This window comes from Oncorhynchus tshawytscha, linkage group LG28 (assembly GCF_018296145.1).
Source record: "Oncorhynchus tshawytscha isolate Ot180627B linkage group LG28, Otsh_v2.0, whole genome shotgun sequence".
NCBI classification, from domain to species: Eukaryota; Metazoa; Chordata; class Actinopteri; order Salmoniformes; family Salmonidae; genus Oncorhynchus; species Oncorhynchus tshawytscha.
In genome coordinates, this window is record NC_056456.1 from 16,290,723 (window position 1) to 16,318,053 (window position 27,331).

Sequence of the window (27,331 nt, forward strand, 5' to 3'; positions counted from 1 at the left end):
GTGGTTAGAGCGTTGGACTAGTAACCGAAAGGTTGCAAGAACGAATCCCCGAGCTGACAAGGTAAAAATCTGTCATTCTGCCCCTGAACAAGGCAGTTAACCCACTGTTCCTAGGCCGTCAAGTAAGAGTTTGTTCTTAACTGACTTGCCTAGTTAGATAAAGGTAAAATTAATACCGAATTTTATGAAACCATTGAACTGCTCATAGAGGAAGGCAGATAGAGGAGCAAGGCTATGCCAGCTGCAAGATCCCACTAGGCTTTTGTGAATGGCACAGGTAGGCACATGAGAGTAAACGGTTCATGTTTAGTACAGAGAGGAATTAAACAACCTGTTCTGCAGGGTGATCGTGTGGTGCTAAAAGAACGACTCTCTCTCTCTCTCTCACTGATACCAACAAGCACTTGAGGTGCAGAGAGAGAACTAATTGTGTCCATTAAAGGAAAAATCCACAAATTACTATGATTTACTGTGTTAAATAACACTGTGAACAAGTGTTTCATTTTGTCGTTATAATAAGGTTGGTAGCAACATGTGATTGTTGTGGAAATCATTTGCATCTCAAGTCGACTATAAAACCCACAATGCAATGCTCTTTCTGTGGGCTGGCCGGCTAGCTAGGGGATACCTTGCACAACTGAATGCATTCAACCAAAAATGTGTCTTCCGCTTTTAACCCAACCCCTCTGAATCAGAGAGGTGGGGGAGGCATGCCTTAATCGATGTCATTGGTGCCCGGGGAGCATTTGTTGGGTGTTAACTGCCTTGCTCAAGGGCAGAACGGTAGATTGTTCCATCTTGCGTATTCAAACCAGCGACCTTTCGGTTAATGGCCTATTGCTGTTAACCACTAGGCTACCTGCCGCCCTAGCAAACATAGCTTCACACAATAATACGAAAGTCAATATCAGCATGTGAAGTAGCGAGTTCACTGTAAAATCGCCTAAACAAACTGCACTATCAATTTAGTAGTCTTCAATCTCACCATGTTCAACCTGCAGATCGATGTGCCTTGCAGAGTGAAGTCTGACATTCGCAACGGCAATGCAATGCACCCTGGACTGAAGAGGCAGACTAATAGGAGAAATGTGGTGGACCCTCTGTTAAATTACACATTTATCGAGGTAGGAATATCGCAAAAATATGATCAATGGCTCATTTAAGAGAAGACAACCTCCCACGTAATGACATCGGCCAGTATTGAAATCTGACATGTATGATAGATGTGATAGGCAATTTGAATGTCATATTCCTATTAACTTATAGTGCGGTGAGAGAAGATTTATTGTAATGCTACGTTATACCAGCTGAATTTCTCCCTGCTTGAATGGCAATAGCTCAGATGTACATGAAAACATGAAATTAACCTGGGAATTGATATAACCCAGAGATGCAATAAAACTATATAAAATCCAAAATGGATGCATTTTTCCATATACACAGTTCAAGTTGGAAGTTTACATACACCTTAGCCAACTACATTTAAACTTCAGTTTTTCACAATTCCTGACATTTAGTCCTAGTAACAATTCCCTGCATTTAGGTCAAATAGGATCACCACTTTATTTTAAGAATGTGAAATATCAGAATAATAGTAGAGAGAATTATTTATTTCAGGTTTTATTTCTTTCATCACTGGGTCAGTTTACAGTTTACATACACTCAAATAGTTTTTGGTAGCATTGCCTTTAAATTGTTTAACTTGGGTCAAACGTTTCGGGTAGCCTTCCACAAGCTTCCCACAATGAGTTGGGTGAATTTTGGCCCGTTCCTCCTGACAGAGGTGGTGTAACTGATTCAGGTTTGTAACCCTCCTTGCTCGCACACGCCTTTTCAGTTCTGCCCACAAATATTCTATAGGATTGAGGTCAGGGCTTTGTGACGATCACTCCAATACCTTGACTTTGTTGTCCTTAAGCCATTTTGCCACAACGTTGGAAGTATGTTTGCTGTTTAAAGGCACAGTCAACTTAGTGTATGATAACTTCTGACCCACTGGAATTGTGATACAGTGAATTATAAGTGAAATAATCTGTCTGTAAACAATTGTTGGAAAAAGTATCTGTGTCATGTAGATATCCTAACCGACTTGCCAAAACTATAGTTTGTTCACAAGAAATTTGTGGAGTGGTTGAAAAACGAGTTTTAATGACTCCAACCTAAGTGTATGTAAACTTCCGACTTCAACTGTAGACACACCCTATGTGTTTTAATAAAATCAACTATATGCTTTGACCTTGTCTGATGCTTTCAGCACTCTATTTGATGAAATAAGGCACAAAAGTAACTTCTATTGGCATTTCCAACTATGTAAAAAATAGCCTACGTGAAACCAACAAATAAATACATTGCAGCCTGCAGGTAGAAAAGAAATATCCTATGAATCACATTGGCTATGCTATGCCTGTCTGCAATGAATTTAAAACATTGTATCAACTGTTATCTTGGGTTTGGCCTGTAGCTTGCTCTTGCAAACTTGCCACATTGTATAGAATATCAATACGGAACTGGTCAGATGACGCGGATGCTAAGCTACAGGACTGTTTTGCTAGCACAGACTGGAATATGTTCCGGGATTCATCCAATGGCATTGAGGAATACACCACCTCAGTCATTGGCTTCATCAATAAGTGCATCGATGACATCGTCCCCACAGTGACTGTACATACACATCCGCATCAAGCTAAAAGCTAGATCTGCCGCTTTCAAGGAGCGGGAGACTAATCGCTTAGAAGAAATCCCGCTATGCCTCAGATGAACCATCAAAAAAACAAAGTGTCAATACAGGATTAAGATTGAATCCTACTACACCGGCTCTGATGCTCGTCGGATGTGGCAGGGCTTGAAAACTATTACGGACTACAAAGGGAAACCCAGACGTGAGCTGCCCAGTGACGCAGCCTACCAGGCGAGGTAAATGCCTTTTATGCTCGCTTCGAGGCAAGCAACACTGACGCATGCACAAGAACACCAGCTGTTCTGGATGACTGTATGATAACCCTCTCGGTAGCCGATGTGAACAAAACCTTTAAACGGGTCAACATTCACAAAGCCACTGGGTAAGACAAGTTACCAGGACGTGCACTCAAACCATGCGTGGACCAACTGTCAAGTGTCTTCACTGACATTTTCAACCTCTCCCTGACTGAGTCTGTAATACCTACATGTTTCAAGCAGACCACCATAGTCCCTGTGCCCAAGGAAGCGTAGGTAACCTGCCTAAATGATTACCGCCCCGTGGCACTCACGTCGGAAGCCATGAAGTGCTTTGAAAGGCTGGTCATGTTTCACATCAACAGCATCCTCCTGGACACCCTAGACCCACTGCAATTCGCATACTGCCCCAACAGATCCACAGATGACGCAATCTCAGTCGCACTCCACACTGCCCTTTCTCACCTGGACAAAAGGAACACCTATGTGAGAATGATGTTCATCGACTACAACTCAGCGTTCAACACCATAGTGCCCACAAATCTCATCACTAAGCTAAGGACTCTGAGTCTAAACACCTCCCTCTGCAACTGGATCCGGGACTTGGATCCGGGACTGGCCGCCCACAGGTGGTAAGAGTAGGCAACAATACGTCTGCCACGCTGATCCTTAACACTGGGGCCCCTCAGGGGTGTGTACTTAGTCCCCTCCTGTATTCCCTGCTCACCCACGACTGCGTGGCCAAACACGACTCCAACACCATCATTAAGTTTGCTGACGACACAACAGTGGTAGGCCTGATCACCGACAACGATGAGACGGCCTATAGGGAGGAGGTTAGAGAACTGGCCGTGTGGTGCCAGGACAACAACCTCTCCCGCAATGTGAGCAAGACAAAAGAGCTGATCATGGACTACAGAAAAAGACGGGCCGAACAGGTCCCCATTAACATCGACGGGCTGTAGTGGAGCGGGTCGAGAGTTTCAAGTTTCTTGGTGTCCACATCACCAACGAACCATCATGGTCCAAACATGCCAAGACGAGGGCACGACAAAACCTTTTCCCCCTGAAAAGATTTTGCACGGGCCCCCAGATCCTCAAAATTGTCAGAGACTCCAGTCACCCATGTTTTAGACGGTTTTCTCTGCTTTCTCTGCTTTCTCTACTTGGTGAATATTTTCTTCTTCTTGAACTGCACTGTTGGTTAAGGGCTTGTAAGTAAGCATTTCACGGTAAAGTCTACACTTGTTGTATTCGGTGCATGTGGCAAATATATTTTGATTTGATTTACAGCGCCAATGAACTTGGGTCAGACACACAGGTGTAGGTTATTTGCACAATGGATAAGAAGTAATCAGGTGGGCCTATTTTGTGACGTTTCCACGGGATCAGAGCACGCTGAGTGGTTATGGAAAGGGAGAGAGGTGGAAAGATTTTTCAGATACATTGAGGAACTATTGTCATTCTCAATGGATGTAAAAACAGACTTTGTTTACTTGAGGTGATGAAAACATTACTTTGAGAAGCTCCACAGGTCATAAGTGTTGGTGCGTTAAGCCAATCAGAAATACTACCAAATCCCCAAATGTGCACATTTATATGCCTACATTTGCACGCAGGACATGTAGCCTATAGGCCTACTTCTATGCGTAATCAGGTGCAGGTACAAAAATTCACAAATTGAATGAAATTAACGAAAACTTGTTTCTCGCAAACAACATATCCACGCCGACAATGAGAACGGTAAAGACCTGAGAATATAAGCTATTGAATGCATTAACAGAAATTACCATAAGCAAAAAAATTAATTATAGGAATTAACGGTAAATGCACTACTGATGATATATATACACAGTATATACAAAAGTATGTGGACACCCCTTCAAATTAGTGGATTTGGCTATTTCAGCCACACCCGTTGCTGAGATGTTTATCAAACATTGGCAGTAGAATGACCTTACTGAAGAGATCAGTGACTTTCAACGTGGCACTGTCATAGAATGCCACCTTTCCAACAAGTCGGTTCGACAAATTTCTGCCCTGCTAGACCTGCCCGGGTCAACTGTAAGTGCTGTTATTGTGAAGTGGAAGAGAAACAACGGCTCAGCCGCAAAGTGGTAGGCCACGCAAGCTCACAGAACGGGACCGCGTAGCGCGTAAAAATAACCTGTTCTAAGTTGCAACACTCACTACCAAGTTCCAAACTACACACTGGTAGCAATGTCAGCACAATAACTGTTAGTCGGGAGCTTCATGAAATGGGTTTCCATGGCCGAGCAGCCGCACACAAGCTTAAGATCACAATGCCAAGCGTTGGCTGGAGTGGTGTAAAGCTTGCTGTCATTGGACTCTGGAGCAGTGGAAACACGTTCTCTGGAGTGATGAATCACGCTTCACCATCAGGCAGTCCCACGGGCAAATCTGGGTTTGGAACCAACTCTATATTAATGCCCATGGTTTTGTAATGAGATGTTCGACGAGCAGGTGTCCACATTCTTTTGGTCATGTAGTGTATGTAGTGGGGAACTAACAATGAAAGGCAAACAATTCACACAATGAATTATGAAACAATGAATATGCACAAATTGGCAGGAGGGGGTGCATTCTGGAGCGAGATGTGCCACACTCTTCTTGGACTGTGCCATCCCCACGGCCTCTGCAATGGATTAGTCTCAGCCTCCACAATGGATTAGTTCACTGAGATGGCCGGGAATAAGACAGGTGTCTTTTGCCATAAAAAATATAGATATATTTGCTACTGCTCGACTAAAATCAATCTTGGTCGACAGCCTATCGACCAAACAATTGACCAGTCGACTAATTGGTGTCAGCCCCATTTAAGATTCATGGGGCCCCACGGTAAAAGTTGTCAGTTGAACCGAATCACTACGATTCTCAGCTTTTTACAGAGCTCGGTAGTCAGTATATTACCGCGACTGTGTCTTCTCCTACTATGCCAACAACCTTTGCATCCACCCTTTTAGAAAAGCTCATCCTACGGGAGCCAGGTAAAGCCGATTTATATGTCTATACTAGGTGTTTTAGGGGATAAGACAGAAACCAAAACAAATGGACCTGAATGTTTCCAAATGTATATTTTGTGTGCATATATAACTGTATTTGATGCCTGTATAATTCCTAAGATATATTCCAAACTCCAAGGATTCATTTGAATTTACTACAGGGGGTGTGAGTTTCAGAACACACACTTGTTGAAGAGTGAAACTCCTCGAATGCTTTCCGAACACACAGACACCAGTGATCAAGACGTTGATAGTTCACCTCCTAAGAAGGCTCACTATTTAAGAGATCGTACTGCTCCGACGTGACAATAAAATGTGCCCCTAAGTCCCACCCGTTACAAAATGTGTAGGGACACACTTGCAAGGGTATCGTCTGAGATTCCTCAAAGACATCGACTCGCGTCTTGGTCTAATTCATTCCAAAGACTAATCAGGGGAGCCAATAATTGCCAGGAGCATTTCAAAGTAACGAGGGGAGAAGGGAGAAAATGTATTTGCCTTCGAGGTAGCATTGATCTGAGGAGTAAAAAAGAGGAGTGTTAAATGAATGCCTTCACAGAGAGGAACTGGGCCAATGGAGAACTGTGGGGTTTAGCCACATGGAGAGTTCCAACAACCCAAGGAGAAGAAAGGCACAGCTGAGTCGCCGACCATGCCACTGCACACATGGAAAAGGCTAGTTAGTGAGATTCTAATCGACTAGATCTCCTTCTGCCTCACAAAACGTGCTAATGTCCTAAAGCACCTCGTCTTGCCTCGCTCTATCGACGTTCTGCTCATTCAATTTGGTTGCTTATAAAACTCAGTAATGCATATTTATTTGAATGCTTTTTAAACTTTGCATCGACGTGTAGCACGATGAAGAAGCACTTGCTGGGCTCATTAATAAATTGTATCGTGACTGACACACAGTGAGGCTTTATACTCTTTGAAGCAGAGAAACAAAGGGAATATTTACCAGATCACGTGAGTCCTTGCCGCTTAGTGGATCAGAAGGAATTAACACATCAGCAAGGAGAGTCATGCAGACCGGAGTCAAGGGTGTGTGTGTGCGTGTGCGTGTGTGCGTGTCAGAGGTCAAGGTGCCAGGCTGATAGTTGGAACGCCTCCATTTGTTCCTCTTGTTGCCATGGCACAAGTCTTCATGAGTCTGACTTCCTGATTGGTGGATTGGAATGTGTGACTTCAAGTGGACATTTTAAAGAACTGGAAGAGAGAGTGTTCATAGCTGCACAGTATATTTTGTGCTAGCTACCTTTCTCTCTCAAAGTGGCTCCATGGCCTGGTGTTCCCTTCGGTAGTAATGAGGTGGCCCCAGTGTTCAGTTTCAGCTCTCGTAAATCAGACCACATGGATCCAAATCCTGTCTGGCATTGGCAGAGCTTTTTCTGTCTCTTGATCTTTAAGAACAACTGTCAATAACGCCCACAGCAATGCCACAGCAATGCCACAGCAGTGCTTGATGTGGTAATCACCCTGGTCCAGTAAATACAGGTAATAAGAACACATTAGGAGTAAAACAACCTACGCCTTTTCAGTTATTTACTTGATCCACTGTGTGATGGCAGTGGTTTCTGCCTTTTTCTGCCAGAAAGACCCATGAGTTATTCCAAGTTGTACTAAAAACAAAGCCAGGAAAAACCTGTCTTCCCAGGGCAGAAAGGGCTATGTGACCTGAGGGTTCACTTAGACCCATTACGGGAGCTACTAGCTACACGGAACTGATGCTCACATCAGCACGTCACACGGGCTCACGCAGAGCAGGATGAGACTGCGTAAAAACAGGCGAATGTAATCTTCATGTCTTCTGGGTTTTGTTGTTTCTCTCTGTCATTAGCTACTGGTCTGGCGTAGGGATCTTCAAAAAAGCAACACCACAGTTGTGGCTCCCTTTTTAAGTTTGAGATATTCAGAGAGAGAGGGAGACTGTCTGGCTGACTGGAAATGGCTAAGCTTAAAACGCACGGATGGATGCACACACACACGTTGACACTCGCAGACTCGCAGACACGCATACATTCACACACACACACACACACACACACTCACACCATTCGTTATTCATGGCGTTGCAGTGTAGGCTGGTGGTGCGTTGGTTGTGTCGCGTCCAACAGTTTGGTACAGGCTGTTTTGGCCTCTTATTGCAGTCCTCGTTAGATGACCAGATTCACACTTTGAAAAACACTGTGTGAATTAAGAGAATGTAACACCGCCACCAGGTTTTTGGAGGACTCTGACATTTGGAAGTTCACTGAGACGTTGCTTAATTATTGAATCTATTGTTAACGCCGGTGTAGTGGACACTCAGCATTTTTGACATTTTCATTCAGTCGATCGAGTATTTAATCAACCCTTTAATTTCGACAATCATTGATTCCCAAACAAACCTTTGAGTTGACGTAGAGACTGAAACAGCTTCTTTCTGCAGAGAGAGCGAGAGTCACACGACGTCTGCTTCTTCCACGCCACAGACACACTGATGGCCTGTTATTATGTTGCTTCCCTGTCAAACTTTCCTAAACAACCGTTTCATGTCGAATCCTCAATTCTTCAGAGATAATGGCAAAACGTGTCCTTTCCAGAGGCATGAGAAGTCTGGCTTTTCGGGAGTTGGGACTTGGCCTTCAACCAATAGGGCTAGCTTAGACAAACAGCATACAGTAGCTATGCCTCTGATCGTCTTATTAGTATTTCATTTTTGGAGAGTAAGAAAAGTGCCCTGCGGTGATGTTAAAATATAGAACTCTAGCTTCATCTTTATTTATCATTAGTGGAGAGTATTGCTTAACCCTTTCCTCACTCCCTTGAAGTGCCCCATTACTTGCTGGCGATTTGTGTAATAGTTCATTCTATTTAGTTTTTGCATGTTCCGGCATACATTTTTTTTGTGCAAAGTGTGTTGCCTAACCATTTATTTGCTTTCTCAATGGCCCCCATTCCACTGCTGTCGATTCCATTATATCTAGTTCATTCTATTCAGTTTTCAAAAGTTCCCGAAACTCCCGACACCGTGCATTTTTCAGAGTGCTACTCAACCTCTGAGCACCTCGTGTTATTTATAACAGACATCACTCAACATATGCCACCCAGAGTGTCCTAGCCGTCTGCCTCCCCCACCCAGAGGGACTTTAACTAGCTCTTGAGTGAAATGACAGCTAATTGAGGTGGCCCCTCTCTGGCCTGAGTGCTGGCAGAGGACCCACTGCTTTCAACCACCATCTGTGAAATGACTCGTCATAATCAAAAGAAAATGACAGAGTGCGGGAGGGCGGTGGATGGCGACATCAAGAGAAATGTAACGGGAAGATGGTCCTCTTTGACAAGTGGTTTAGGTTTGGTATAGTTACCTTATTTGTTTATTTATTTATCTGCCGCTGCAGAGAGGAAGCGGACGAGAGGTCAAGTTCAGGCGCTAGCAAACTACAACTAGACCAGGATTCCAGTGCTTATCAGTAGCTATGATAGTCTCCTTAGAATGGTGACTCTGGTATGAGTGTTTTTCTCTCAGTATGGTGTTTCGTAGATTCCCTTTTAAGTCTTTATTCTCTCACAGCCTCTTGCGTGTCCACTGGGAGAGCAGGAGAGAGAACACCACCACACAACCTGCTGCAGCATGAATGTCAAATATTCATAAGAGACCTCCTCTCAACATCTGTTCACACAACAATAAACTGGACATATGTCAGACGCTCATTTGCATCCATGCTCAGTGCTCAGAAACGTGAGTGAGTGAGTAACTGACCGACAGATGGACGCACAATGACGGAATGAGTACAGCCCAATTAAACACTGCTCCTGCCAGGGGAGAAAAGGTCATTGAATGAAATGTCATAACATAACAACATTGCAACAAGGCTGGTTGATCCTGGCTGTGATTTAAAAAAGAAAAAAAAATATCCGAAATGTGTCGCTGTCTGGGCCACTTTTTCCCTCCCCATTTTTCTGAGAAACGCGGGGTCCGGCTAGATTTAATGCATTGTTGTTTATGCACCCTTGAGGTCTTTTTTGAAAAGCCTGTCGTAAACACAGACAGACACAGACAGGGCTTTGTAATGAACTTCCAGATTTCACTGAAATGGAAACACAAAACAAAGACGACCAGTCTCCTGATGGTCTGATTAGCTCCAGAGCTCAGACTCTAAATGTGGGCATTCTCACCATTCAGGTCGGGGGGGAAATGGAGATATGTGTTTGATGATGGGGTGTCAGATAGCATGATATTGCCTTTTCCCTGAAGCACCGTGGGCCTCTGAAGACGGCACTGCGGGACTTTCACAGTAGCAGACCTCATTCTGGGAAGCTGCCTCTTATCAGCGCCAGCGATCGTGTGGCCGTGGATATAATATAAGATCAGTAAGGCAAGAGGCAACCAGTGTAGTCATGCACACAGTCACTGCCTCATATACGCGGGCTGCAAAGCACACCCAAGCATGCACAATAAACTGTTTTCTCTGTACCCTTTTTATATCTATTTTCCTATTTGCCGCTTTCATTCAAATAGACATCTACTGTACATTCACAGTTCTGTGATCACACAAATGGGTAGAGACTGTAAAAAAAAAAGGCTACAGACTACCCCTTCTTGGTTACTACACACACCTACACAGATTGTATTTATAGCTGTGCATTGAATACATCAGCAGAGCATTATCGCTGAGGTATGGTTTTTGCCCACACCGGCTTTATCAAAGAGAGAGATGAAACGAACAAGAAAAAAGTCAAATGCAGGCAGGCTTTGTCTTCCCTGTTGACATTTAATCAGCCACTCCCAGGAGAGCCAGGCAGATGCTGCTACATGACCTGACCTCTCGTTATTTTGGGGATTGGGTAAAGGTAAAAATAGTCTGAGATAGTGTAGTGCAGGGTTTCCCCCTGGGTGCTGGGGTCGCCCCTGGGTGCTGGGGTCGCCCCTGGGTGCTGGGGTCGCCCCTGGGTGCTGGGGTTTCCCCTGGGTGCTGGGGTCACCCCTGTGTGCTGGGGTCTCCCCTGGGTGCTGTGGTCGCCCATGTGTGCTGGGGTCGCCCCTGGGTGCACGTGTTGGTTTTTGACCCAGCACTACACTACTGACTCAAATAACCAAAGCTTGTTTGTTATTTGAATCAATTGTGTAGTTCAGGTGGGGCCCCAGGACCGGGGTTTTGTGAAACCCTGGTGTAGCGTTTGCAGGTTTCCTCCTCCTGACTTTGTGCTTCCTGTGCTGGAGCAGAAACAGAACAGAGAGTAATACCCGAGTGCTGCAGTAGACTGTGTCTCCAGGAATGTATGGGTTGTCTCCAGTTGATGTGTGGAGTAGAGCAGCCACCCCTTCTGGTGGGGTGGAACTTAAACAGTGAAACTACCTTGAACTTTCCCTGCTGACTGATGTATCTGATGTACGTCTGAAATGTATGAAGGGAGTTCAAGGTAAGGCTGGGTTTTTTATGAAAGCTATAACCACCACTCTTCCCTCTCATCCTCTCCTAGTGCCAACTACAAAAGATGTCTCCCTCTCATCAGCCCTGCCTGAGACCACCACTCTCATCACCACCACCACATCCACAGTCAAAGGCCCAGTTAACACCACGATTCTGGCTGACCCCAGGGATGGGAGAGAGAGAGAGGCGGGAAACCCAGCAGAGGACACCCATGGGACGGCTGACCCCACCGCTCCAGAGATCCCCCCCACCCCCAGGCGCTTCTGTGAGGGAACAACGAAGAGAGGCATTTCCTGGCCCCAGACACACACTGGAGTCACCGTGGAGAGACCCTGCCCCAAAGGAACCAGAGGTACTATCGGGAACCAGGATGGTGGGGGGGAGGGAGGTTGGGTGGGTGGGGGGAGGGAAGGTGTGTGTGTGTGTGGTCCTCTGTGTATGAATGTGTTTGTGCTTATTAGTGTGTTTAGACATTGTCTTTCACATAGCCTACCTTACATTGGACAAGGTCCCAACATGTGATATTCATTACCTACAATATGCTAATAGGGCCAAACAGACAATATAGGAAGATAAAATAAACAGTAAGATAATGTACAATGTGGTGGCGTAAGGGGATGTATATTATCATTGTTTTTTCAATAATATGGAATGCAGACATGCAGGGCATCAAGGCTTACAAAGAATTCAGTAATATATACGGTACATAGCAGTGGCGGTCAATGCAGTTTAAGATGAGGGAGGATGATTTTCTTTTCATGAGCATTGCCTTATTTCTATTACAGCATGTTGGATGACTCTCATTCATATCCCATTCACCCAGTTCAATGTAACAGCGATAGGTTTAGGCTACTACATGATACTGAATGTACCCTATACCCCTCAAACTCTTGAATGCAGCTGATATAGGGTGTAATCATTAGCCCAACATCTGCAAATTAGTGTTTCTGTTGGACATATTCAGGTATGTTTTGTTCCATTTGTTTTTTTCAACAGAACTGGCTAAATGAATACATCCCTGATCACGTGTAAACATAGTTCACTTTCATAGCAGCCACATTTTATTCCCTCTCGCATCTATGCACTCTCCTCCTCTAACCTTTTCCCTTCGCTTGTGGACTTCAATGCACAACACATGACCAGCTGTGTGTGACCAGGTGGAAAAATCTTTACAAGCCAAACCATATCATAATCGCAATACACAGCCTACATCGTTGTCACCATATTAGCTAAAGTAACAGCATAGTCAATTAACCTACAACTGTGCAGTGATGTTAGTGTACAGTCAGTAAGCAGTTTAGCACTTACACAGGCAGGCCCTGCTGGTAATAAATGAGTAATAACAAATGCTTACCTTAACTTGGAAGAGTTCCATTGTTGTGTTGGATAGTCATAGCCAGCTAACTAACATAGCATCCCCCTGTTTGAGTAGGCTAAACTAGCAAGCTGCATTTGCTAGCTAAGTGAAACTGAAAGGGAAAAAATGACTCTCTCTTGCTTCTCCTTCATTTTGGAAGAAATGAATTTGTTCAAAACTGTTAAAGTATTGTCTTTCTCTCTCTTGGAGTCAACGACTCACCACATTTTATACACTGCAGTGCTAGCTAGCTGTAGGCTATGTTTTCAGTACTAGATTAATTATCTGATTCTTTTATTGGGTGGACAACATGTCTGTTCATGCTGCAAGAGCTCTGATAGGTTCAAGGACGTCTTCCAGAAGTCATAATTGCTGTGTAAGTCTATGGAAGCTGATGAGAACCATGAGTCTCCTTGGTTTTGTATTGAAGTCGATGGCTGTCCTCTGACTACACCATGGTGCTACCCTATGGTACTACCCTACAGTGCTGTTGAAGCTACTGTAGGCCTTCATTGCAAAATAGCATGTTTTTATAAATCATTTGGTGATGTGATTATATTTAGTATTGTTTTATCTAAAAAGGATAACTTTGTAAATGTTTTAATTTTTATTTATTTTATAAAATTCAATGAGGAGGATGGTCCTCCTCTTCCTCCTCTGAGGAGCCTCCACTGGTAATGGCAACTTTATTAATTGACAACCAGCAATGGTATATTCAAACCTTTTCAACAGGGAACCCATTTTTTACTGATGGAATTTCTGGGGACCCCATTTTTCCCCCCAAGAATTTCTCGCGACCACACCCTAATCCCAAATATAATTACACAACCTTTTAAAATCTGTAAAATGTATGTAGATTTTTACATCAACAAATAAGCTTAAATTAATTTAATTTTCAAAAGAACCAGTAAATAAATGTACTTAATGCATTTTATTTTTTTTATTTTTTGGGGGGGGCCTCACTGCAGTTCGTAACCCCAACTTTGGATACCACTGAATTAGACTAAGAAGACAGACAATGATTCCTACAGTATAAAGATGAACTGTATGAGAATATCTCACTGTTCAGTGTCCGCTTTTAGACAGTACAAAGCTGGCAATCTTTCTGGTTCCTACTGGTCAGCCACTTTTTGCATCATTGCTTTTTTGACTGCGGCTGACCTCAGTTGTTTGTTTTTCCTGAGAAACTTGTTGAGAGGAGGACAGGAATGGTAGGAGGGTGAAGAGTTGGCCTAATCTCTGTTCAATACATTTTTATTTAACCTTTATTTAAACAGGCTGTACTCATTGTGATGCAATTTCTTTTGATAGAGAGAACTGTTCAAGATGGCAGTGGTCAGCAACGTTACAGAAATGTACACAAACAAATGCACACATACATTAAAAACAGACAATAGGGTTGTGTAATGGTTGTCTTTGTTGTGCGTTTCTCCAGGCATTGCCTCCTACCTCTGCACGGTGGCAGGGGGGACCTGGAACCCAAAGGGACCTGACCTCAGCAACTGTACCTCCCACTGGGTCACTCAAGTGGCACAAAAGGTTGGTCAACAATGTCCCCCCATGGCTCTGGTGACAGCGATGGAAGGAACAAAACACATCAGCTTTCCTCTTCTACTTTATCTGAAAGGGCACGGTGTATCTGTCATTTTATGGCACCTGGTTGGTTTCAACACTAAATCAGAGGCTTGCCCATACATATACTGTATTCCACTGAATGCCTTTATAGATGTAAACAAAATACACATTTAATGCACATTTGTTTATATTTTTCTTGCACACTGTGGATTGCTTTCTGTGGGCTATAGCTTGCAGCATTAATATTGATTTGAGTTTAAATCAGTATGTGATACATTACCTGTACCTTACCTGACTCTGTGATGCCTATCATCCAAAGATGTTTCACAAATGACCATGAGCCTTTTCCTGCTCTGCTCTTTTCTTCCTTTATCCACATTTAAATCAGTATTATAAACTGGGTGGTTCAACCTCTGAATGCTGATTGGCTAACAGCCGTGGTATATCAGACCGTATACCACGGGTATGACAAAACATTTATTTTTACTGCTCTAATTACTTTGGTAACCAGTTTACAATAGCAATAAGGCACGAGGGTTTGTGGTATATGGCCAATATACCACGGCTAAGGACTGTGTCCAGGCACTGCGCGTTGCGTCGTGCATAAGAACAGCCCTTAGCCGTGGTATATTGGCCATATACTACACCCCCTCTTGACTTATTGCTTAAGTATCCATTATATCCTTAAGTATCCAGCACATAGTTAACATACCACATACCAGGTACAGTACTTAGGAGGAAACAAGTAATTAAAAGCTTAAACCGGACCTTTAATATTGCAGTTTTTCCTCCAACTCCAGATCCGTAGTGGGGAGAATGCGGCTAACCTAGCCAATGAGCTGGCCCACCACACACAGGGTCCAGTGTTCGCCGGTGACATCAGCTCGTCAGTGCGTCTCATGGAGCAGCTGGTGGACATCCTGGACGCTCAGCTCCAGGAGCTATGCGAAAAGGACTCCGCTGGGCGTAGCTTCAACAAGGTAATATAAAACAATTTATGTCATTTAGCAGACGATTTGAGTTCATAAATCTGAGTATATGTGACCTCAGGTAGGCTAGTTAGTACGAGAGCCGTACATTGTATAAACATACGTATATCTCTGGGTGGGTAGTATTTCCTCCTCTCCTGCCCTCGCTTTGCTCCACCTTTTGACTCTACACAGGTTAACCCACTCATTAGCCCTCCCCACACTTCTCCTTCCAGGTGAGGTTAGGGGGACGAGGGGGAGGAGAGGCCGGCCCAGCCCATAGGGGGAGCTGTGGCTGTGGAGAGGGAGGAAGCTCATTCTTCCAGCCCCACCTCTTCTTAGTAATTACTGGGTTCTGAAACGCAGCCTTCTCACCTGGCAGCTCTGACTTAGAGCTGATGGATTGCAGCCCCTCGCTAGCCAACACAAATAATAACTCCTCTCCACCATTACCAACTTCTAAAACCAAAGTTGCGCCCCTGGCGACAGTCATATGTATTACGGTTTTACAGTACTGTTCAGAACCTAAAAGTGAAATGAATTACGGTTTTACAGTACTATTCAGAACCTAAAAGTGAAATAAATTACGGTTTTACAGTACTATTCAGAACCTAAAAGTGAAATAAATTACGGTTTTACAGTACTATTCAGAACCTAAAAGTGAAATAAATTACGGTTTTACAGTACTATTCAGAACCTAAAAGTGAAATAAATTACGGTTTTACAGTACTATTCAGAACCTAAAAGTGAAATAAATTACGGTTTTACAGTACTATTCAGAACCTAAAAGTGAAATAAATTACGGTTTTACAGTACTATTCAGAACCTAAAAGTGAAATAAATTACGGTTTTACAGTACTATTCAGAACCTAAAAGTGAAATGATTTGGACCAAAAGGCACCAGGGTAGTGTTGTCATGGTTACTTTTGGGTTAGCTAGTCCTAGACTGAATCTTTCGGTCTATGTTCTGGCTGTACTTTCTTAAAACTGCACAGTACTATACTCCTGCAGCCACGATGTAGCTAGCTATGGGAATAATGAAGCATTTTCCTTTGACTGAGACGGAGACCATTCAACAAAAGGCTCGACAATAAAACCCAAAGCCGGCATACTGTTATAACCTCAGTGCCGTGGAATCCAAATGACCATCTCCTGCTTAGTTTATTTTCTCAGTGCTTTATAAAACATTGTTAATGCAAAGCGTAGGAATTTTATCTCAGCGATTCCCCATCTATGCTGTGCAGCTCTGTCTTGGCCGGCCACGCCCTTGTCGTTATGGAAGCTAGATACAGCTTCCCCAAACACATTTTAGAGTGTGCTGCATAATACACAGCGAGCTTCTTATTTCATCTACCTAACATAAGGTTTATATATTATCATTTCCATCCTGATGGGTTAAGTGGTGTATTTTAGGATATCTGTTTTCTAAAGACATAGACTAACCTCCTTTTCCCTCCGAGCTCTTTTGCTTCCTAATAGTGTGCCTCTTGTTCTTAATCCTCACTTTGTGTTAAAAAGCTTCAAAAGAGAGAGAGGACTTGCAGGGCATATATGAAGGTACTGTATGTCTGCTGGTTCCACAAAGGTGGACCTATCCACAATATGCTCAGTAGCATGAAACGTTGGTGTCTTGTCTGTCTGTCTGTGATTATCTGCTGGCTTGTCTGTATGCAAAACACATCTGCTTCTCCACCTGTCTCTCTGCTTGTGCATCTGCCAGCCTGTCCATTTGCCTGTGTGTCTGCTAGCCTGACGGTATGTCCATCTATCTCTCTACCCCTCAACTCACCTGTCTGTCTGTTCTGTCGATCTGCCTGCCTGTCTGTCTGTCAATATCCCTGCCTGTCTGTCTGTAAGTCAATATCTCTCCTATCTCTTATCTCTCTCTATTCCCCTCCCTCTTTGTGCGTTGTATGAGTAATTGCCTTCCCACGGCCGTAATTGTAGCTCCCTGTCAGCCAGAAGTTTGATCAAAGTGGCAGTGTACTCAGTTTTTCACTTTACCATTTCCAGCCTCTCCTTGTTCCTCCTCTCGCTGACAAAAGTGCCAATTTTTGTGTTTGTTTGATGGATTCATTTTCAGTCCCATTAATGTGTTTGTGTTCATATAGGATTTGTTGGGTCTTTTCATTCCTTTCTCTCTTCATGCCATTTTCCTTTCCTCAGAGTTTATAATCTGAGAGCAGGTCCTGTTGAAAGAAGCGGTTCTGGCGTAAACACAGTGGGCCTGCCTTGCACGAAACGAACCAGCCTCCTCAGACCTCTGTCTCTCTCTTCAGTCTCTATGTTTGACTGGTGGGAGCATTCTTCACCATGAGTTAGGGCTGTTTTTTACTGAGGTCTCTTTTACTGTGAGACGTTGGGCTACACTGCATGTCACCGTCAACTTGATTTACGGGTGTCTTCTTTATTCATCAATAGGCGATGTAAGTGAAGTCAGCACCACCACCACCACCCAAGCGTTTCCTGCTCACTGTAGGGCATCTTGGGTAACACCCTTTGTGATTGGTGTGTGGTGGGGCCGCCACCCAGGCGAGAATTATATCAATTAAAGAGGACTCAATCAGAACAGTTATTTTTTTTTCTTTGTACTAATGCTGCCGCAAATTAAAGACAGCGATTATTTCTATTTCTTTTTTTGTTCCTCATTCTTCATGCCTACAAGGAAGGGGGTACACACCAGGAGGGTAGACCATTGAGTGTTGATTTGTTTGTCTGGAGGTGTAACGGCCCTAGCCCTGAAATCACTACTGCTACTCTGACTCCTTCACTCTCTTCCTATCCTATCCAACTCTGACTGGGCTTGTAGGCATATCATAGCTCTAGGTAATAATGGTAGCCAGCCATGTGGTTGGTTTCCTTGTTGTGTTGATTGGTTAATCATCAGTCTGGTGTGATAGCGAGGGACTACAGTGTTTATTCGCCCCACTGGTTAATCCAGACAAAAGGGTAATTGTGCCTATGGTCAATTAGTGTGTGTGTGTGGATGATAATCACAGCTTTGCACTAATTGGTACATTGAGTGACTGTTGTTATTGGCTAATTACCACTATAGTGTAGCCTGGGCCTCTGCAGTGGTTAATGTCACCTGTGGTTAAATTGTCACTGGTTTATCGGGTCATGGGGTTGATATGGATTTGTGGGGAAATTATGCTGATGGATATGTTTATCTGTAGGGATAGCGCTGCTGTGTGGGTATGGATATCAGCTATATGGGAGTCATCAATGGGCTAGCGTTAGCGCTGCTGTGTGGGTATGGATATCAGCTATATGGGAGTCATCAATGGGCTAGCGTTAGCGCTGCTGTGTGGGTATGGATATCAGTTAACTAGCTAGCCATTTCACATCGGTTACACCAGCCTAATCTCGGGAGTTGATAGGCTTGAAGTCATAAACAGCGCAATGCTTGAAGCATTGCGAAGAGCTGCTGGAAAAACGCACGAAAGTGCTGCTTGAATGAATGCTTACAAGCCTGCTGGTGCCTACCATCGCTCAGTCAGACTGCTCTATCAAATCATAGACTTAATTATAACATAATAACCCACAGAAATACGAGCCTTATGTCATTAATATGGTTGAATCCGGAAACTATCATTTCGAAAACAAAACGTTTATTCTTTCAGTGAAATACGGAACCGGATGGCATCCCTAAGTCTAAATATTCCTGTTACATTGCACAACCTTCAATGTTATGTCATAATTATGTAAAATTCTGGCAAATTAGTTCGCAATGAGCCAGGCTGCCCAAACTGTTGCATATACCCTGACTCTGCGTGCAATGAACGCAAGAGAAGTGACACAATTTCACCAGGTTAATATAACCTTTCTTTTAGCTAAATATGCAGGTTTAAAAATATATACTTCTGTGTATTGATTTTAAGAAAGGCATTCATGTTTATGGTTAGGTACACGTTGGAGCAACGAGAGTCCTTTTTCGCGAATGCGCACCGCATTGATTATATTCAACGCAGGACACGCTAGATAAACTAGTAATATCATCAACCATGTGTTGACAGTTATAACTAGTGATTATGATTGATTGTTTTTTATAAGATAAGTTTAATGCTAGTTAGCAATTTACCTTGGCTTCTTACTGCATTCACGTAACAGGCAGGCTCCTCGTGAGGCAGTTGGTTAGAGCGTTGGACTAGTTGTAAAATTGCAAGATTGAATCCCTGAGCTGACAAGGTAAAAATCTGTCGTTCTGCCCCTGAACAAGGCAGTTAACCCACCGTTCCTAGGCCATCATTGAAAATAAGAATGTGTTCTTAACTGACTTGCCTCGTTAAATAAAGTTGTAAAAAAAAAAAAAAAAATTATCTGCAAAATCTGCATCCAAAGATACCGATTTCCGATTGTTATGAAAACTTGAAATCGGCCCAAATTAATCGGCAATTTCGATTAATAGGTCCACCTCTAGTTCAGACCCCTTTTTCCACATTCTGCTACTTTTACAGCCTTATTCTAAAATCGCAACAAAAAATTATCCCTCATCAATCTAACCACAATACCCCATAATGACAAGCAAAAACGTATTTTTTTATTTTAGCAAATGTTTAAAAAAATATATATTAAAAAACTGATATCACTTTTACAAAAGTATTCAGCCCCTTTACTCAGTACTTTGTTGAAGCACCTTTGGCAGCGATTACAACCTTGAGTCTTCTTGGGTATGATGCTACAAGCTTGGCACACCTGTATTTGAGGACTCTTCCATTCTTCTCTGCAGAGCCTCTCAAACTCTGTCAGGTTGGATGGAGAGCATTGCTGCACAGCTATTTTCAGGTCTCTCCAGAGATGTTCGATCGGGTTCAAGTCCGGGCTCTGGCCGGTCCACTCAAGGACATTAAGAGACTTGTCCTGAAGCCACTCGTGCTTTGTTTTGGCTGTGTGCTTATGGTCGTTGTCCTGTTGGAAGGTGAACCTTCGCCCCAGTCTGAGGTCCTGAGCAGGTTTTTATTAAGGATCTCTCTGTACTGTGCTCTGTTAATCTTTCCCTTGATCCCGACTAGTCTTCCATTCCCTGCCGCTGAAAAACATCCCCACAGCATGATGCTGCCACCACCATGCTTCACCTTAGGGATGGTGCCAGGTTTCCTCTAGACGTCACGCTTGACATTCAGGTGAAAGAGTTCAATCTTGGTTTCATCAGACTAGAGAATCTTGTTTCTCATGGTCTGAGAGTCCTTTGATGCATTTGGGCAAACTTCAAGCGGGCTGTCACGTTCCTTTTCTGAGGAGTGGCTTCCATCTGGACACTCTACCATCAAGGCCTGATTGGTGGAGTGCTGCAGAGATAGTTGTCCTTCTGGAAGGTTCTCCCGTCTCCACAGAGAAAGTCTAGAACTCAGAGTGACCATCGGGTTATTGTTCACCTCCCTGACCAAGGCCCTTCTCCCCCGATTGTTCAGTTTGGCCGGGCGGCCAGCTCTAGGGAGAGTTTTAGTGGTTCCAAACTTCTTCAATTTAAGAATGATGGAGGCCACTTTGTTCTTGGGGATAGCGTTAGCACTGCTGTGTGGATATGGATATAGATAGATATGCTAAGCTACATGGGAGTCATCAATGGGGCTAGCGTTAAGCACTGCTGTGTGGATATGGATATAGATAGATATGCTAAGCTACATGGGAGTCATCAATGGGGCTAGCGTTAGCACTGCTGTGTGGATATGGATATAGATAGATATGCTAAGCTACATGGGAGTCATCAATGGGGCTAGCGTTAGCACTGCTGTGTGGATATGGATATAGATAGATATGCTAAGGTACATGGAAGTTGTGAACTCTCCTGCACAGGGTCACAGTGACCTCCATTTTGATCAACATTTGATACTTTTTCTCGTGAGGGTTTGGAATGTTTTGCTTACTTACTGCTTATCAGCCAAGCAGGAAATGAAAGGATTGCCATTGAAAACAAGCAGAATTATGCCCTTCTTTACTTTGACTGCTACCCATGAAACAAATGGATTCATTTTCTTGATAACATTTTCCCCTCTAGGAAGGAAAAGCTGCACATTTCAAGGCCATAATGACCAGATCCTGTTATGGAATATATTTATTGTTAGCGAAGAGGAAGATAATTGCTCTTTGGGAAAAATCAGATGCTAAAGAACAGGAACCGAGCGAGTACTATTGTGGAAGAACTGCTCCATTCATTTGAAAAACATTTGGTTTGTGTTTGAACTTCCCCTCTGGCACAGTTTTGTTATTCAAAAGAAAATAAATGGGTCTAAACCAGGGAAGTGGGGAGACAACATCCTGTAGTTTTCATTCTGTGACCACCATGCCATCTTTAAGTGATGTTTTAATTTGAATGAATCTTCATATCATCTTGATTTTTCTTTGGTTGTCGCTTGTCCTTACTTGCCGTCAGCTTCATATGCTTTTCTTGCCCCCGTTTCTGCCTGTATGCTGCAGGCATTAGTAGAAGTTATGAGGGATCACATGTTTCTTTTTTTTTCTTTTTTTAAGTGACAAAGGTCTGACATTTGACTTGTTTCCACGGATACAGGCCATTGTGGATACGGTTGACAACCTCCTGAGGCCGGAAGCCCTGAAGTCCTGGGAAGACATGAATTCCACGGAGCAAACGCATGCCGCCACCATGTTACTGGATACCCTGGAGGAAGGCGCCTTCATCCTTGCCGACAACCTGATTGAACCCGCTGTAGTCAAAGTGCCTGCAGACAACATAAGTATGTTTGTTTTTTCTACCCCCCCTGCCCATCACTCATAAAAAGGAAAAACTAGACAGACACGTCTGCCAGTTACAATCCACAGTTTTAATGATTATTTTCCTTTGTATTATCTCCCCCTGTCTTGGAAGAAAATGACTTTGACCTCAGTACTAAAATTGCCTTTTTTTTCTACAGTTTGTTATGTTCAAGGAAGTGGAAGTTAACATTCACAACCATTCTGTAGAAACATACTTCTGCTAGGCCCCAGGGCTTCTTTTCCATGGGCTTATTCATTCTAGACAAGAACCTGGACAGCTATTCCTCCAGGAGAGAGGCAAAGTGGTTTTTAGAAAGACCAAATTTAGTTGAAGTCACAGTAGGAGGTTTGATGTCTCGCTCAGCGCCAGGCAAGCTAATATGTTCTCACAGGCAGTTTATTAGCAATGTGATCTCATTCATTTAAGTCAGCTTTGTGCAGTGAACTGTCATTTTCCCTACACAAGCCTCTTTGTTGCTATGGTTATGAGTTCCCCACTGCCTTTTTCTTGCATAGTTAAGTAGGGGCATTGAATTTGTTCTGCAAGATGAACTGTCTGGTCCTCTCATGGAAAAATCAATTGAATCATTTGATACACTACATGACCAAAAGTATGTGGACACCTGCACGTCGAGCATCTCATTCCAAAAATCATGAGCAGTCGGCGTTCCAATTCATCCCAAAGGTGTTCGATGGGGTTGAGGTCAGGGCTCTGTGCAAGCCAGTCAAGTTTTTCCACACTGATCTCTGCAAACCATTTCTGTATGGACCTCGCATTGTGCACGGAGGCATTGTTATGCTGAAACAGGAAAGGGCCTTCCCCAAACTGTTGCCACAAAGTTGGAAGCACAGAATTGTCTAGAATGTCATTGTGTGTTGTAAAATTAAGATTTCCCTTCACTGGAACTAAAGGGCCTAGCCTGAACCATGAAAAACAACCCCAGACCATTTTTCCTCATCCACTAAACTTTAAAGTTGGCGCAATGCATTGGAGCAAGTAGTGTTCTCCTGTAATCCGCCAAACACAGATTTGTCCGTCGGACTGCCAGATGGTGAAGCGTGATTAATCACTCTAGAGAACGCATTTCCACTGCTACAGTCCAAAGGCGGCGAGCTTTACACCACTCCGATGCTTGGCATCGCACATGGTGATGTTATGCTTGTGTGCGGCTGCTCGGCCACTGAAACCCATTTTATGAAGCTCCCGACTAACAGTTATTGTGCTGACGTAGCTTCCAGAGGACGTTTGGAACTTGGTAGTGAGTGTCGCAGACCATTTTTACATGCTACACACTTCAGCACTCGGCGGTCCCGCTCTGTGTGCTTGTGTGGCCTACCATTTCGCGGCTGAGCCGTTGTTGCACATAGACGTTTCCACTTCACAAAAACAGCACTTACAGTGGACCGGGGCAGCTCTAGCAGGGCAGAAATTTGACAAACTGACTTGTTGGAAAGGTGGCATCCTATGACGGTGCCACGTTGCACTGAGCTCTTCAGTAAGGCCATTCTACTGCCAATGTTTGTCTATGGAGATAGCATGGCTGTGTGCTCAATTTTATAAAGCTGTCAGCAACGGGTGTGGCTGAAATAGCCGACTTCACTAATTTGAAGGGGGTGTCCACATACTTTTGTATATATAGTGCATTCTATACGGTAGCTATGTCCTCTAACCCTGCCTTAACCCTTTGTCGGTAAATGGTAATTACAAGCGGATAACAAAAACCAGATGTACTGCAGCCAGCTAATGCAAAATGTAATCGTTTGCCTATACACGCCATGTATAGTTAATCGTTGCGAACAGGCTCTGTTTATGTGCTTTTAGCACACAGGGCCTCAACAACAGATTTAAAAAATATATATATATATATTTCTACTAGTAGTAATATAGCTAGTAGAACTATCCCAATCTCTGACAATGCTATGTGAGGACTGAGGCCCTGGGACAGTCTTCTCTGCAGCTCGCCTGATGAGCAGCAGGAGAGAAGCCCAAAAGGATCCCTACTCCTAATTAACATAGTTTCCTGATTCAGGCTGAAACACAAATGGCACCTTGAGGCGAACGTCAAGGGCAGGAGGAGAGAAAAGGGAGGGGTAAGTGGTGGGGGTGGGGGGTGGGGGGCGTTTAGGATAGAGGGAAAGAGAGAAAGAAGGAAGGAAGCGAAGGAAAGGAGAAAAAATGTCAGAGGGAGAACAATTCCTCATCTCTGAGTGTCAAAAGCGATCTGTGGTGAGGAAGTTGAGGCTGGTTCTGACAGGAGGGAGTGTGCTGATACGTGCGTCCTCCTGACCCCTCCGTAATTCCAAACATCAAAGAGAGAGAGAGAGAGAGAGAGCCATCCGGCAGCTGGCACAGCACAGCAGAGAGGAGAGCGAGAGGGAGGGATAGAGGGAGCGAGAGAGAGGGCAAGGGGTTTGCTGCAGGAATCTAGCAGGCTTTCCAGAGATTTGCTCGCTGGCGAGGCCAGAGTTATCTGAACCCACAGGGGGAAGAAAAAGACCAATGATATTTTTTATCTTATGAATATTTGACATTCATGCTTCAGCAGGTTGGGTGGTGCTGTGCTCTCTCTCTCTCTCTCTCTCTCTCTCTCTCTCTCTCTCTCTCTCTCCATCTCTCCATAAGGAGCTCTGTAGGCCAGGGTTACAGGGAGCAGCTCAGATCCTTTTTTTTTTTTTTTACAGTAAATAGTGCCGGATGGGATATTGACAATGAGATTGGATTCTCTAGCTGGAACACTTGATCTGGTTCCTCCCTTCTTTCACACTCCCAACCTTTATATCGACGCTTTATTAAACACTGTGTGTTGCTATTGAAACGTGACCTGTCAGTAATGTATACCACTACCGTTCCCTTCCTCCTCTTCTCCTCCTCTTCTCCCTCTCTCCGTCTCCTCCTGCTCCTCTCCCGCCGCTACCTCCGCCTCTCCTCCTCTTCCCCCTCTCTCCGTCTCCTCCTGCTCCTCTCCCGCCGCTACCTCCGCCTCTCCTCCTCTTCCCCCTCTCTCCGTCTCCTCCTGCTCCTCTCCCGCCGCTACCTCCGCCTCTCCTCATCCTCTTTTAGTGCTGGATGTGTATGTGCTCAGTACTGATGGCCAGATGCAGGACTTCAGGTTCCCCAGACCAGCAAGGGTGGAGCCTCCATTCAGCTGTCTGCAAACACAGTCAAAGTCAACAGTAAAAACGGTAACAAGGGGGGGGGGTGTGTATGAATAAAAATGAATGAATGTGATCACGCTGAAGGAGCATTGCACTGTGACAGTGGCCGAAGTATAGAAATTAGAAGCAATTTTATACATTCACAATGCCACCATAAATCTTATTCTAATGTGTATTTTTCCCCCCAGGTGTGGCCAAGCTGGTTTTTGTCCTCTATAAGCACCTGGGCCGGTTCCTCAGTACAGAGAATGCCACTCTCCGAGGAGGAGGAGGACGTAACCTTTCAGACCTGACCGTCAACTCGCACATCCTGGCCGCCTCCATCACCAAGGAGTCCAGCCGCGTGTTTGTGTCCGACCCCGTCATCTTCACCCTGGAGCACCTAGACGTGAGTCCCCCTTCCCCTTGGAAAAACCCTGGAGCTCTAGAGTCAGGCCGTGGTGTGGTTCAGTGCAGGGGGAAATAGTGGGAAAGAGGAATGGCTGTGTGGTCTTTAGTAGCTGTGGAGGATAAATGCTAATTTCATAGGATACAGCTAGCACGGCTGTAAAATAGAAGTAGGTGTCAGATCGGGAACTCCCACGGTATGTACGCTTCTGTTAGTTTACATGGAAAAGCTATCGTGTTTGTCATGCTATGATATGTCAATATGCTGGAATGGTTTATAATTGCACTTGACAACGACAGACAAGGTGGGATCCGTCCATAGGCCGAAGCAGGCTAACTTGAGTGCTATCTTGTGTATTCCAGTACTTAGCTTTTTGCTACCATAGTTATTTGCCATGGCAGGCTCGTCTGCCTGCTGTTATTGACCCTTGATGGAAAATGACATAGGCACATAGTATGCATATGTACTCTAAAGTCCTCTGTTCATTGTTTTAAACTATGCTTATAATGTTGTTTGTGGTATTTAAGAGGTTTCCTTGTTTTGTTTTGTTATTGAGAACTACTACAACCCAAACTTTTAGCTAGTTGTTTAAAATCAATGTCCATGTTTTTGTTATTTTTCTTTCTGTAGAAGGAGCACTACTACAACCCCAACTGCTCATTCTGGAACTACTCTGAGAGGAGTATGATGGGCTACTGGTCCACTCAGGGCTGTAAGCTCCTGGACACTAACAAGAGCCACACCACCTGTTCCTGTAGTCACCTGACCAACTTCGCCATCCTCATGGCCCATCGAGGAAATGTGGTGAGTGGCCTTGTGTGGGTTTTTCTCATGTTGTGTGGTTGGACTCTACTGTATGTCTGTATGTCTGTCTCTGTCTCTGTCTCTGTCAGTCTGTCTCATCTAGGGAACATGGTGAGTGGCCTTCTGTGGGTTTTTCTCATGTTGTGTGGTTGGACTCGTATGTATGTATGTATGTATGTATGTATGTCTCTGTCTCTGTCTCTGTCTCTGTCTCTGTCTCTGTCTGTCTGTCTCTGTCTGTCTGTCAGTCTGTCTCTGTCTCTGTCTGTCAGTCGTCTGTCTGTCTGTCTCTGTCTGTCTCTGTCTGTCTCTGTCTGTCTGTCTGTCTGTCTCATCTAGGGAACATGGTGAGTGGGTGATTCTGATTTCAACTGAATCCCAAATCAACCCCTAGCTAGCCCCTAATCCCCAAGACACTTGTGTAGATTGGAGATGTGTAAGAAATATGGTGGAATTTCCCCAATACTCTGTGGAATTGTAACCATATTGCGGACACCTATCCAATCCTCTCAGATCTCCATAAGGAGCTAGGTGTTGATTTGGGATTCAAGGACACTCGTAGTGGCTCTGCCCCACCTATCCAATCCTCTCAAATCTACATAAGGAGCTAGGGGTTGATTTGGGATTCAAGGACACTCGTAGTGGCTCTGCCCCACCCCCCCCAATTGTATGTACGTAAATATGGCTAGAGTAAGATAGTCAACTCAGAGGCTGATTAGATTTGAGGTGGGGAGGGGGGTTGAGGGAATGGGGGTTGAGGAGAGGAATGCTGTTAATGTATGTGGAGAGAAACAGAAGGAGGCTGTCACTTACTTTGCCGGGAGTATAAAGCAAGAGATGGCAGACACAAGATAGTGAAAGTTAGCTCTGCCATTATTGGAAATAAAGGACATTTTACCTATGTTCCGTGACTAATAGCACTCACGCACACGCACATCCTACACGGGGAAACGTACACGGCGGCCCGGTGTCGTGCTTCTTTATTTTCCATTTCCACT

The 27,331-nt window shown here is 44.2% G+C and overlaps 1 protein-coding gene across 1 annotated transcript in view; it reads left to right on the plus strand.

Moving 5' to 3' along the window:
* Positions 1 to 27,331, plus strand: part of LOC112226826 (adhesion G protein-coupled receptor L2-like) — a 121,173-nt gene that overhangs the window by 59,301 nt on the left and 34,541 nt on the right. The window contains 8 exon segments of the mRNA XM_042308169.1: positions 11,421 to 11,723; positions 14,164 to 14,267; positions 15,104 to 15,283; positions 21,783 to 21,966; positions 25,047 to 25,100; positions 25,103 to 25,168; positions 25,330 to 25,529; positions 26,160 to 26,333. Of these exon segments, the coding sequence (XP_042164103.1) occupies positions 11,421 to 11,723; positions 14,164 to 14,267; positions 15,104 to 15,283; positions 21,783 to 21,966; positions 25,047 to 25,100; positions 25,103 to 25,168; positions 25,330 to 25,529; positions 26,160 to 26,333 (1,265 nt within the window).